At 47.0% G+C, this 13,982-nt stretch overlaps 1 protein-coding gene across 1 annotated transcript in view; it reads left to right on the top strand.

Moving 5' to 3' along the window:
* Window positions 1-398: 398 nt before the first annotated feature.
* Window positions 399-13,982, top strand: part of LOC139266268 (protein ANKUB1-like) — a 60,815-nt gene continuing 47,231 nt past the window's right edge. The window contains exons 1-3 of the mRNA XM_070884098.1: window positions 399-488; window positions 630-773; window positions 3,223-3,439. Of these exons, the coding sequence (XP_070740199.1) occupies window positions 399-488; window positions 630-773; window positions 3,223-3,439 (451 nt within the window). The remainder of the gene's footprint in view (window positions 489-629; window positions 774-3,222; window positions 3,440-13,982) is intronic.

Below are 13,982 nucleotides of genomic sequence, written 5' to 3'. Positions count from 1 at the left end.
AAGTTTGATTCTTACTCAGTTCATCATTGATCTGATATCTGACAGTGACTCTTTTGTGAAGTTTCTGCACACAGGACCTCTATTTGCAAATTGTAAAGCAAGTTCCCACATGCCCTTAATCAGCCGTTTGTCACGGTGATGAAAGGAGGGCGGTAATGTTTGCTCAAAACCCTATGGAACACAAGAATAGTCACAATCCTAGTGCTCACAACCTTGTCCACCAGTAATGTTGCTGGGGTCTGTGAATTTCTAGCCTGACCTTCAAATGCATTGCCAGTCTGAGCGCTAATTATGTGCACTGCTTATCTACATGTATCTGTATGTAAATGGCCTCGGCCGATAAGATTCTGTGGGTCTGTGTGTAATCGATCTGAATGAGTGAAAGTGCTGCAGAAAATATGAGGATCTTCATTGCTTTCGAGACCTTTTGCGAACCTTTTGACATTTTACAGGAGCAGACAGTCTTATCTGTAAAACTGATGATAAAGGTAAGAGAGCCAGGTCCAGCTATTGAGAAAGAAGTTTAGCGACACTCAGTAGCCGCACTTTCAAGGGACAGTACATGTTGTGCTAATGTTCACTACTTATGCCATTTTAAAAACTTTTTCTTACCCCCTCTTTTTTTTTAGCATCATTTTTGCCTCTCCCTGTTGGATGACAAACAGGGACGTCGATATTTAGAGCTGGTTTACGCAGGGGCAGTGTTGGAAGATAACTGGGTGCTCGCTGATGTGGGAATAACTTCCTGTTCAACTCTCAAATGCCTCCTCAAGGTAAAAGCTAAAAGAGCTGTGCAAAGTGCTACTGTTCGGCCGTGCTCTCAGTACCCACTGTGGAAGAAGGTGCAGTCACACCAGTAGTAAGACTGAGCGCCAGAAAGTCTACAAGGTCGAAAAGCCAGTGTTTCTGGCTGGTCAAAAGAAAGTCCACCCCAACACTCATCCTTCCCCGGCCGTACTCTCCGCTTCACCTGCCCCCCTCCACCACCTCCCCCTGCCCCCCCCACCCCCAGCCAGGCCAACTCCCAATCATACAATAGAATCATAGAAATTTATGGCACAGAAGGAAGGCCATTCGGCCCATCGTGTCTGTGCTGACCAAAAAAGAGCTATCCAGCCTAATTCCACTTTCCAGCTCTCGGTCCGTAGCCCTGTAGGTTACAGCACTTCAAGTGCACATCCAAGTACTATTTAAAATGTGATGAGGGTTTCTGCCTTTACCACCCTTTCAGGCAGTGAGTTCCAGACTCCCACCACCCTCTGGGTGAAAAAAGTTCTCCTCTATGCTCCTCTAAACCTCTCTCCCAATTACTTTAAATTTATGCCCCCTGGTTGTTGACCCCTCTGCTAAGGGAAATAGGTCCGTCCTATTCACTCTATCTAGGCCCCTCATAATTTTATACACCTCAATTAAGTCTCCCCTCAGCCTCTTTTGTTCCAAAGAAAATAACCCCAGCCTATCCAATCTTTGCTCATAGCTAAAATTCTCCAGTCCAGGCAACCTCCTCGTAAATCTCCTCTGTACCCTCTCTAGTGCAATCACATATTTCCTGTAACATGGTGACCAGAACCGCCGCAGTACTCTAGCTGTGGCCTAACTAGTGTTTTAAACAGTTCTTGTATTCTATGCCCTGGCTAATAAAGGAATGTACCCAGTATGCCTTCTTAACCACCCTCATAGGCTTAATGCTTTCATAGCTGCTGTTTCCCTATTTAGTTATGTGAATGCTTACGATATATAGCTCTTGATATACAGCAAACTGTTTGCCAGATCTGATTGGAGTCAAGTCTAGTTTTCTCCCAGTTTTTGTTTTGTTTCTTTTTTATTGTTGTTTATATTTTAAATCTTAAATTCTGAGAGTTGTGTTTCAAAGTTATATGAATTGGTTGGTTTTAATCTACCGAATTTCTAGAAATATTGGCCCCAAGTTTCCACACGCGGCAAAACAGGCGTCCCTCCGAGCTGGGCACCCGTTTTTCACGCCGAAAACGGCGCCTGAAAAAAAACGCGCTATTCTCGAGCGCTTTGCAGCTCGATGTCTGCTTGGCGCGGCGCACAGGGGGCGGAGCCTACCACTCGCGCCGATTTTGTAAGTAGGAGGGCGCGGATACAATTTAAATGAGTTTTTTTCGTGCCGGCAACCCTGCGCGTGCGTGTTGGAGCGTTCGCGCACGCGCAGTCTGAAGTAAACATTGGCACTCGGCCATTTTAAAAAGTGCTGCAGAAAAAGTGAACATTTGTTTATTGAACCCTTGCAAAGGCTTGCATTTTAATTTTCTTGATACTTCTGTGTGTGAGGGTGAGGGAGTGCATTCTGTAATTAAAGATAGACTGTGATAAACGGGACACATGCACTTGTTTGAGACTATTCAAATTCTTTGTAGCTGTTCAATTTTTAACATTTTTTAATAAAACCACATTGCCCTTCCATGATCAGCACTGAGGTTTCTTGCAGCTTTCTCCCCCTGCAAACGGCTGCTTCAAGTACTGAGGCTTCTTGCAGCTTTCTCCCTCCCTCCCCCTGCCGTCGGTCGGTCCCGATGGCAAACCGCTGCCTGAAAGACCTGCCTGAAGCACTTTCACACAGGTAGGAACATGGTTTATTTAATCTTTTCATTGCTTATAAATTTTTATTCAGGTTGGATTTATTTATATAATATTTATATAAGTATAACTAAGGATTTATTGTAGAATTTAATGACTTCCCTTCCCCCCCCTCCCCCCCCCACCTCGTTCCCGACGCCTAATTTGTAACCTGCGCCTGATTTTTTAATGTGTAAACAAGGTTTTTTCAAGCCTACAAAAATCTTCACTTGCTCCATTCTAAGTTAGTTTGGAGTACGTTTTCACTGTGGAAACTTTCAAATCAGGCGTCAGTGGCCGGACACGCCCCCTTTTGAAAAAAAAATTCTGTTCAAAAGTGAAACTGTTCTACCTGACTAGAACTGCAGAAAACTTAAATGTGGAGAATTCCGATTTCTAAGATACTCCGTTCTCCACCAGTTGCTCCTAAAAATCAGGAGCAAATCATGTGGAAACTTGGGGCCATTGACTCCAGCATTCCATTCTGGCCAAATCACTCCAATGTTTATCAGAATTAAAAGTGTATTGGAATGAATATGTAAATGAAAGAAAAACTCAGTGTGAGCACTGCTCTAAATATATTTATTCTCCTGTTGAAGAATATATTGTCTAAAAGAAATACAACTTTCCCCAATCTAGGAGGAGGACAAACCAGTTCTATATGTCTTTAATGCCCTAACAAGGCAAACAGTTCCCATCATGGAGAAACCCCAGTTCTTAACTGCGACTGTAGCTGAACTCAAGAGTTTGGTATCACTGAAATCTGGACTTCCTGTTAGTACTTTCCGTCTAAGCACTCGAGGGGGGACAGAACTGTACAATTGCAACAAAATGGATGACTACCAACTAGTCATAGGTAAGAGTCGTACAAGATGAGGTTTAAATATATTGATACAAGGTGTTATATATGCAGACTATAGATATACTCTCTGTGTAGTCACTGTACAGTTGCATAAGATGGAGACTTGTTACCTGATGTACTATCAATAAGGTTTACACTGTGTATACATTATGCTGGCACCACTGGAGAGTGCAACTGGTGGAGACTGGGGTTTCCTGCCCCTGTGGCAGAGGCTGTCCACCAGAGGGCACTGTGGTGGAAGACCTGAGGCTCACCTGCATAGGTGTGCAGGGCCCAGTATAAAAGGCTGCCCACCATGCTTGTGCCTCACTCTGGAGTTACGAATAAAGGACCAAGGTCACTACAGTTTGAGTACAACACATTGCCTCGTGGAGTCATTCATAAGTGCATTACAGACATAACATAAGGCATCAAAGGTAGTCATGACACGGGCAGCAAGTGAGGGTGATCAAATTGGTGGCATATGATCGAGAAGATTGAAAGAACTTTCATTTATATAATGCCCAGAAATGTCGTCAGGGCACCCCAAAGCACTTTACAACCATTGGATTACTTTTTGAAGTGAAGAAACTGTCGATATGTAGGCAGGTGCAGCAGCCAATTTACATACACAGGATCATACAAACAGAAAAGTAGGGAAGTTATGCTAAACCTGTGTCGAACCTTGGTTAGACCACACTTGGAGTACTGCGTACAGTTCTGGTCGCCATATTATAAAAAGGATATAGAGGCACTGGAGAGGGTGCAGAGAAGATTTACAAGGATGATACAAGAAAGGATGAACAGGCTGGGTCTCTTTTCTTTTGAAAAAAGAAAGCTGAGGGATGACCTAATAGAGGCCTTTAAAATTATGCAAGCTTTTGATAGAGTGGATACTATTGGGGAAGAGTATACCTAGAGGCCATCAATATAAGATAGTCACCAAGAAATCCAATGGGAATTCAGAAGAAACTTCTTTACCCAGAGAGTGGTGAGAATGTGGAACTCGCTACCACAGGGCGTGGTTGAAGAGAATAGTATCGATGCATTTAAGGGGAGGTTAAACATGCATATGAGGGAGAAGGGAATAGAGGGTTGTGCCGATAGATTTAGATGAGGAAAGACGGGAGGAGGCTCGAGTGGAGCATAAACGCCGGCATGGACTGGTTGGGCCGAATGGCCTGTCTCGGTGTTGTATATCCTGTTTAATCCTATGAATAATCGGATGACCTGTTTTTGGTTGAGGGAAGTATGTTGACGAAGACACTGGTCTTTTTCAAATAGTGAGTGTAAAGACAGGGCCTGCTTGAAAATGCAGCAAAGCCTCAGTCTTGCACTGAAGTCTCAGCCTAGATTACGTGCTCAAGTCATAGTGCAGCTTTGAACCCACAACCTTCTAATGCAAGAGACAAGCATGCTGCCAAGTTAGCACAAGGTTAGGATCTGACTTTTTGTTACTTTTAATGTTGCAGCACAGGAACAATATTTCACTTTCTCCCTCCGCGACAGATTGTTGTAGCTCATTTGAGTTTTCTCCAACTCCAGCTCCTATATTTTGTGAAAAGAAATAACTTAATGGTTCAGGTGGTACCTCCTTACAGATTTCTGCCTTTGAGCCCTGCAGTGAATCATGTCATCACCTGGATTTCACTGAAACAGATTGGGAGTATGAATTTTTTGCACAATGCCCACTTTAACTCTGCAAATCGATCAGCAGCATAATGATAAATTTTGCCCTTCCGAACTTGGATTGTGTCTGGAGAGTAATTTGAGCTTTCTTGCATGAAATACTGGTCGTTGCCGATCTGTCAGTGGTGGTGGTATAAGTGGGAGCAATTTAAATTCATTAATACGAAGTATCAAGCAACATTAAATAATGAATCAAATGTGATTTGTTTCCCAGTAGCATATTGCAATTAAAACCTGATGATAACATTGGATATGAACTAAGAAACAAACTTATACAGCGTTAAGAGTGCTTCACTGCAGTGAAATTCCATTGGACATCTCAGAAATCAACAACAAATTATTTAGATGACCAAAAGCTTGGTCAAAGAGATAGATTTTAAGGAGCGTCTTAAAGGAGAGATAGAGAGACAGAGAGGTTTGGGAGGGAATTCCAGCACATAGACTCATGGCAGCTGAAGACACGGCCACCAATGGTTGAGCAATTATAATCAGGGATGCTCAAGAGGGCAAAATTAGAGGAGAGCAGATATATCCGTGGGGGGCGGGGAAGTGGTGGTAGTGGGGCTGGAGGAGATTACAGAGATAGGGAGGGGCGAGGCCATAGAGGGATTTGAAATCAAAGATAAGAATTTTGAAATCGAGCGTTGCTTAGCTGGGAGCCAATGTAGGTCAGCGAGCACAGGGGTGATGGGTGAGCAGGACTTGGTGCGAGTTAGGACACGGGCAGCCATGTTTTGGATGACCTAAAGTTTACGTAGGGTAGAACTTGGGAGGCCAGCCAGGAGTGCGTTGGAATAGTCAACTCTAGAGGAAACAAAGGCATGGATGAGGGCTTCAGCAGCAGATGAGCTGAGGCAGAGGCGTAGACGGGTACTGTTACAGAGGTGGAAATAGGTGGTCTTAGAGATGCCGCGGAAAAATGTTCAGGAGCTCATTAAAGGATCAAATGTGACACCAAGGTTGCGAACAGTGAGGTTCAACCTCAGACAGATGTTAGGGAGAGGGATGGAGTCAGTGGCTAGGGAATGGAGTTTGTGGCAGGGACTGAAAACAATGGTCTTCCCAATATTTAATTGAGAAATTTTCCGCTCATCCAGTACTGGATGTCGGGCAAGCAGTCTGACAAGTTAGAGACTATGGACACTCTGGTTTTTTATGATGTTGCCAAGAGGCAGCATGTATGTGAGAAATAAGAGGGGCCAAGGATAGATCCTTGGGGGACACCAGAGGTAACGGTGTGGGAGTGGGAAGAGAAGCCATTGCAAGTGATTCTCTGGCTACGATTAGCAAGATAAGAATGGAACCAGACGAGTGCAGTCCCTCCCTGCTGGACCACGGTGGAGAGGCGTTGGAGGAGGATGGAGTGGTCAACCATGTCAAAGGCTGCAGACAGGTGAAGAAGGACGAGGAGGGGTAGTTTACCTAGGATGTCATTTGCGACTTTAATGAGAGCCATTTCAGTACTGTGGCAGGGGCGGAAACCGGATTGGAGGGATTCAAACATGGAGTTGTGGGAAAGATGGTCATGGATTTGGGAGGCGACAACACGTTCAAGGACTTTGGAAAGGATGGGGTGGTAGCACAGTGGGGTCAAGGGTTAGTTTTTTGAGAAGACGGGTGATGATGGCAGATTTGAGAGAGAGGGGGCCAGTACCTGAGGAGAGCGAACCATTAATAATGAAAAGGAAGAGCCAGGGTCAGCAGTTTGGTGGGAATAGAGTCGCGGGAGCAGGAAGTGCGTCTCATGGACAAGATGAGCATGGAGAGGTCATGAGGAGAGATCGGAGAGAAACTGGGGAAAATGTGAGTTCAGGCCTAGTACAGGGGGGAAGCATTAGAGGAAGTTTGTCCCGGTGGGCTAGGGAAAGGAACGGAAGTGGCAGAGGCAGCTGAACGGATGTTCTCAATCTTAGAGACAAAGAAGTCCATGAGCTCCTCACACTTATTGTCAGAGGTAAAGGTGGAGGAGGCAACAGAGAGAGGTTTAAGAAGACGGTTATGGAGAGAGGCGGGAGTCGAGAGAGGCAGCGGCCTATAAAAGGATCAGCAGTCCGGGGAGTCGAGAGAGGCAGCGGCCTATAAAAGGCTCAGCAGTCCGGGGAGAGTCGAGAGAGGCGGGAGTCGAGAGAGGCAGCGGCCTATAAAAGGCTCAGCAGTCCGGAGAGTTGAGAGACGCGGGAGGCGAGAGAGGCAGCGGCCTATAAAAGGCTCAGCAGTCCGGGGAGCGTCGAGAGAGGCGGGAGTCGAGAGAGGCAGCGGCCTATAAAAGGCTCAGCAGTCCGGGGAGAGTCGAGAGAGGCGGGAGTTGAGAGAGGCAGCGGCCTATAAAAGGCTCAGCAGTCCGGGGAGAGTCGAGAGAGGCGGGAGTGGAGAGAGGCAGCGGCCTATAAAAGGCTCAGCAGTCCGGGGAGAGTCGAGAGAGGCGGGAGTCGAGAGAGGCAGCGGCCTATAAAAGGCTCAGCAGTCCGGGGAGAGTCGAGAGAGGCGGGAGTCGAGAGAGGCAGCGGCCTATAAAAGGCTCAGCAGTCCGGGGAGCGTCGAGAGAGGCGGGAGTCGAGAGAGGCGTGACTTGTGCAGCTCCAGCTGAGAGAAGTCAAAAAAGAAGTAGAAAGAAATCAAAAGGTGACGTCACAGCCAACGTGGTAAGTGATTGGCTGCTGATTGGTGAGTAGTTTTTCTTTTTCTTTATTAGTCAGTAACTTTTAACATTGTTGTCGCCAATTTAAGTGTACCTAAGGGTTAAGTCATGGCAGGACAGCTCGGTCACGTGATATGCTCCTCCTGTACCATGTGGGAACACGGGGACAACACCAGTGTCCCTGACGACTACATGTGCGGGAAGTGTGTCCACCTCCGGCTACTGACGGTCCGCGTTGCGGAGTTGGAGCTGAAGGTGGATTCACTCTGGAGCATCCACGATGCTGAGAATGACGTGAGTATCACGTGTAGCGAGTTGGTCTTACCGCAGGAGAAGGGTCCACAGCCAGCGAGGGAATGGAAGACCAGCAGGAAGAGTAGTGCAAGGAAGGTAGTGCAGGGGTCCCCTGTGGTCATCCCACTGCAAAACAGATACACTGCTTTGAGTGCTGTTGAGGGGGATGACTCATCAGGAGCGGGCAGCAGCAGCCAAGTTCATGGCACCGTGGCTGGCTCTGTTGCACAGGAGGGCAGGAAAAAGAGTGGGCGAGCGATAGTGATAGGGGATTCAATTGTAAGGGGAATAGATAGGTGTTTCTGCGGCCGCAACCGAGACTCCAGGATGGTATGTTGCCTCCCTGGTGCAAGGGTCAAGGATGTCTCGGAGCGGGTGCAGGACATTCTAAAAAGGGAGGGAGAACAGCCAGTTGTCGTGGTGCACGTTGGTACCAATGACATAGGTAAAAAAAGGGATGAGTTCCTACGAAATGAATTTAAGGAGCTAGGAGCTAAATTAAAAAGTAGGACCTCAAAAGTAGTAATCTCGGGATTGCTACCAGTGCCACGTGCTAGTCAGAGTAGGAATCGCAGGATAGCTCAGATGAATACGTGGCTTGAGCAATGGTGCAGCAGGGAGGGATTCAAATTCCTGGGGCATTGGAACCGGTTCTGGGGGAGGTGGGACCAGTACAATCCGGACGGTCTGCACCTGGGCAGAATCGGAACCAATGTCCTCGGGGGAGTGTTTGCTAGTGCTGTTGGGGAGGAGTTAAACTAATATGGCAGGGGGATGGGAACCAATGCAGGGAGATAGAAGGAAACAAAAAGGAGGCAAAAACAAAAGACAGAAAGGAGATGAGGAAAAGTGGAGGGCAGAGAAACCCAAGGCAAAGAACAAAAAGGGCCATTGTACAGCAAAATTCTAAAAGGACAGAGGGTGTTAAAAAAACAAGCCTAAAGGCTTTGTGTCTTAATGCAAGGAGTATCCGCAATAAGGTGGATGAATTAACTGTGCAAATAGATGTTAACAAATATGATGTGATTGCGATTACGGAGACGTGGCTCCAGGATGATCAGGGCTGGGAACTCAACATCCAGGGGTATTCAACATTCAGGAAGGATAGAATAAAAGGAAAAGGAGGTGGGGTAGCATTGCTGGTTAAGGAGGAGATTAAGGCAATAGTTAGGAAGGACATTAGCTTGGATGATGTGGAATCTATATGGGTAGAGCTGCAGAACACCAAAGGGCAAAAAACGTTAGTGGGAGTTGTGTACAGACCTCCAAACAGTAGTAGTGATGTTGGGGAGGGCATCAAACAGGAAATTAGGGGTGCGTGCAATAAAGGTGCAGCAGTTATAATGGGTGACTTTAATATGCACATAGATTGGGCTAACCAAACTGGAAGCAATACGGTGGAGGAGGATTTTTTGGAGTGCATAAGGGATGGTGTTTTAGACCAATATGTCGAGGAACCAACTAGGGGGGAGGCCATCTTAGACTGGGTGTTATGTAATGAGAGAGGATTAATTAGCAATCTCGTTGTGCGAGGCCCCTTGGGGAAGAGTGACCATAATATGATGGAATTCTGCATTGGGATGGAGAATGAAACAGTTAATTCAGAGACCATGGTCCAGAACTTAAAGAAGGCTAACTTTGAAGGTATGAGGCGTGAATTGGCTGGGATGGATTGGCGAATGATACTTAAGGGGTTGACTGTGGATGGGCAATGGCAGACATTTAGAGACCGCATGGATGAACTACAACAATTGTACATTCCTGTCTGGCATAAAAATAAAAAAGGGAAGGTGGCTCAACCGTGGCTATCAAGGGAAATCAGGGATAGTATTAAAGCCAAGGAAGTGGCATACAAATTGGCCAGAAATAGCAGCGAACCTGGGGACTGGGAGAAATTTAGAACTCAGCAGAGGAGGACAAAGGGTTTGATTAGGGCAGGGAAAATGGAGTATGAGAAGAAGCTTGCAGGGAACATTAAGACGGATAGCAAAAGTTTCTATAGATATGTAAAGAGAAAAAGGTTAGTAAAGACAAACGTAGGTCCTCTGCAGTCAGAATCAGGGGAAGTCATAACGGGGAACAAAGAAATGGCGGACCAATTGAACAAGTACTTTGGTTCGGTATTCACGAAGGAGGACACGAACAACCTTCCGGTTATAAAAGGGGTCGGGGGGTCTAGTAAGGAGGAGGAACTGAGGGAAATCCTTATTAGCCGGGAAATTGTGTTGGGGAAATTGATGGGATTGAAGGCCGATAAATCCCCAGGGCCTGATGGACTGCATCCCAGAGTACTTAAGGAGGTGGCCTTGGAAATAGTGGATGCGTTGACAGTCATTTTACAACATTCCATAGACTCTGGATCAGTTCCTATGGAGTGGAGGGTAGCCAATGTAACCCCACTTTTTAAAAAAGGAAGGAGAGAGAAAACAGGGAATTATAGACCGGTCAGCCTGACATCGGTAGTGGGTAAAATGATGGAATCAATTATTAAGGATGTCATAGCAGTGCATTTGGAAAGAGGTGACATGATAGGTCCAAGTCAGCATGGATTTGTGAAAGGGAAATCATGCTTGACAAATCTTCTGGAATTTTTTGAGGATGTTTCCAGTAGAGTGGATAAGGGAGAACCAGTTGATGTGGTATATTTGGACTTTCAGAAGGCGTTCGACAAGGTCCCACACAAGAGATTGATGTGCAAAGTTAGAGCACATGGGATTGGGGGTAGTGTACTGACATGGATTGAGAACTGGTTGTCAGACAGGAAGCAAAGAGTAGGAGTAAATGGGTACTTTTCAGAATGGCAGGCAGTGACTAGTGGGGTACCGCAAGGTTCTGTGCTGGGGCCCCAGCTGTTTACACTGTACATTAATGATTTAGATGAGGGGATTAAATGTAGTATCTCCAAATTTGCGGATGATACTAAGTTGGGTGGCAGTGTGAGCTGCGAGGAGGATGCTGTGAGGCTGCAGAGTGACTTGGATAGGTTAGGTGAGTGGGCAAATGCATGGCAGATGAAGTATAATGTGGATAAATGTGAGGTTATCCACTTTGGTGGTAAAAACAGAGAGACAGACTATTATCTGAATGGTGACAGATTAGGAAAAGGGGAGGTGCAAAGAGACCTGGGTGTCATGGTACATCAGTCATTGAAGGTTGGCATGCAGGTGCAGCAGGCGGTTAAGAAAGCAAATGGCATGTTGGCCTTCATAGCAAGGGGATTTGAGTACAGGGGCAGGGAGGTGTTGCTACAGTTGTACAGGGCATTGGTGAGGCCACACCTGGAGTATTGTGTACAGTTTTGGTCTCCTAACCTGAGGAAGGACATTCTTGCTATTGAGGGAGTGCAGCGAAGGTTCACCAGACTGATTCCCGGGATGGCGGGACTGACCTATCAAGAAAGACTGGATCAACTGGGTTTGTATTCACTGGAGTTCAGAAGAATGAGAGGGGACCTCATAGAAACATATAAAATTCTGACGGGGTTAGACAGGTTAGATGCAGGAAGAATGTTCCCAATGTTGGGGAAGTCCAGAACCAGAGGTCACAGTCTAAGGATAAGGGGTAAGCCATTTAGGACCGAGATGCGGAGGAACTTCTTCACCCAGAGAGTGGTGAACCTGTGGAATTCTCTACCACAGAAAGTTATTGAGGCCAATTCACTAAATATATTCAAAAAGGAGTTAGATGAGGTCCTTACTACTAGGGGGATCAAGGGGTATGGCGAGAAAGCAGGAATGGGGTACTGAAGTTGAATGTTCAGCCATGAACTCATTGAATGGCGGTGCAGGCTAGAAGGGCCGAATGGCCTACTCCTGCACCTATTTTCTATGTTTCTATGTTTCTATCAGTAGAGAATAGAAGGCGGGGTTTATCTTTGCATTCCAGAATGATTCTGGAAGAGTTAACAACTTTGGCAGATGAGAGCAGGACCCGATTATGCTTTATGTGGTTCAGCCAGATCTGGCGGTGAATGGCTAAACCAATTGTCTGCCATATCCATTCAAGTCTGCATCCTTTGGACTTAAGGGAGTGAAGGTGTGAGCCGTATCAGGGGGAACAGCCAGGGTGAGAGAGAAAGCAATGGTTTTAATAGGGACTGGGGTAACAAAAGTGGTGGTGAGGGTGGGGATGAGCAGATCGGTGGCTGCAGAAATATCGTGGTGAATGGAGGCCTAAAGGCTTTTGGGATTTCGTAACTGCAGTTGTAAGAGAGTCGGGAGAGAGTTTTTATCCAGGGGCGAAAACAGAAGGAAGTAGGGCTGGGTGGGGGAAGGGGGATGTGAGTGGAGAGCGATACGAGGAAGTGGTCAAAGATGGCTTTATCTGCAATTGATACGATGGGAGTAGCGAGGCCATGAGAGATGGTAAGGTCAAGGGGGTGGCCATGAATATGGGTGGGAGACTTCACATGGAGGGAGAGATTAAGGGAGGATAGGAGAGTAGTGAACTCAGAGGAGAGAGAGCATGATGAACTGAGATGGTGTAGGCAGTTTTAACTGCCCTCATTTACTTAGACTCGACTGGCATAAATGGTAATGACAAGGGTACTCGCTTTAGAAAGCCAGAACAGTTTATTTAAACACACACAGAGTTCATTGAACAAGCTTGGACAGTAATGACTTGGTTAGAACACAGGCTTTATTTCCGGTATAACCAAGGACGACGGAGTGCGCTGACATGGGATGCTCGGCTGGTCACCCTTTCTTCTGTCTTCCTCGAAGTCGTCTTCTCCGAGTGGTGAGGGGTCTCAAAGTTACCCTTCTTCAATACCCAATCGTCACATTCCATGATCCTAATCTCAAGGATGGCTGTCTGGAGCTTTGCCTGTTCAGTTGATGACTGAATTATCGTGCTCCAATCTCATGACCTGGTCCCATCTTCCTTGGCCTTTGCCAACTACAACTGCAATCCTCAACTCCGTAAGGCCATTACCAAGGCTGGCCTTAAAGATCGTGGGGCCAAAATTGCCTCTTTCCTTACGGCCTCTTAACACCGGAAAGCGGCAGCCACGCTGCGGGGTGCAATTACCACCGACCTTTCGTGTAATGGCCATTATCATAATTCCGCTCCTACAGTATCCCGGCGATGACCCTCTCCCCCTCCCCCCACTGCTGTCGATCCGTGCTAATTGCATCAACACAGTGCGCACCGCCAATCTTCCCGCCCCCTCCCCAACGGCGAAATCCCGCTGTGAAAATCTTCCTCCCGTCGGGTGGTGCCAAAACCTGCTTTTTCCTGGCCGTGCAGCGAGATTGTGGCCTTCTGCAATGGTGGTGTGGCTCCCATTAAAGGGGAGGGCGCACTTCCGCCGCCGCCAGGTTTTTCTTCGTCCAACTGCTATGTCGAGCCGACAATTATGCTCCCAGGTTCGGCCGGGCCACCAACAGGCAGCCTGGCACCCACTCCGCAGGCCTGGCCGAAACCCTCCCGAGTGGCCCAGCGGATCGAAGTTTAGAAATCGCGCAGGCTCTCCCCTTTAAGTGAAGAGGAGAGCCGTGGTGAAGCGGCTCCGTGATGACTGACAGTGACTGACAGCGACAGTCACTACACCCACCCCCCCCCCACCCTCCAACCTCCGCCCCTCTGTTGTACTCACCGCCCTACTTATGCCCCCATTATGAGCGACTTCCGGTCCGTCTAAAAAAAAAAACCAAAGGGCGGGGTTTTCGGCAAAAACGGTAGTTTTACGTCAAAATTACCGTTTTCGCTGCGCTACCATTTTTAGGCCGAACTTTCAGGCAAAGGAGGCATTGCATGACTATTCACGCAAACCGCAAATTTCGGCAACTTTAATCCGGGGCCGGGAGCGCTGTGAGAGAGGCCTTGCGAAGGGAGGGGGGAAAAAATTCCAAAAACATTTTACAAGATCCTTGTCTATCGAATCGCTGAAAAAAAATGAAATTTTAAGGTTTAACCTGTCGCTATTCTGGGCGCGGT

Source organism: Pristiophorus japonicus, chromosome 6 (assembly GCF_044704955.1).
Source record: "Pristiophorus japonicus isolate sPriJap1 chromosome 6, sPriJap1.hap1, whole genome shotgun sequence".
In the NCBI taxonomy this organism is placed as follows: Eukaryota; Metazoa; Chordata; class Chondrichthyes; family Pristiophoridae; genus Pristiophorus; species Pristiophorus japonicus.
Note: the sequence above shows the minus strand (reverse complement) of the source record. Positions and strands in the feature narration are given on the sequence as shown.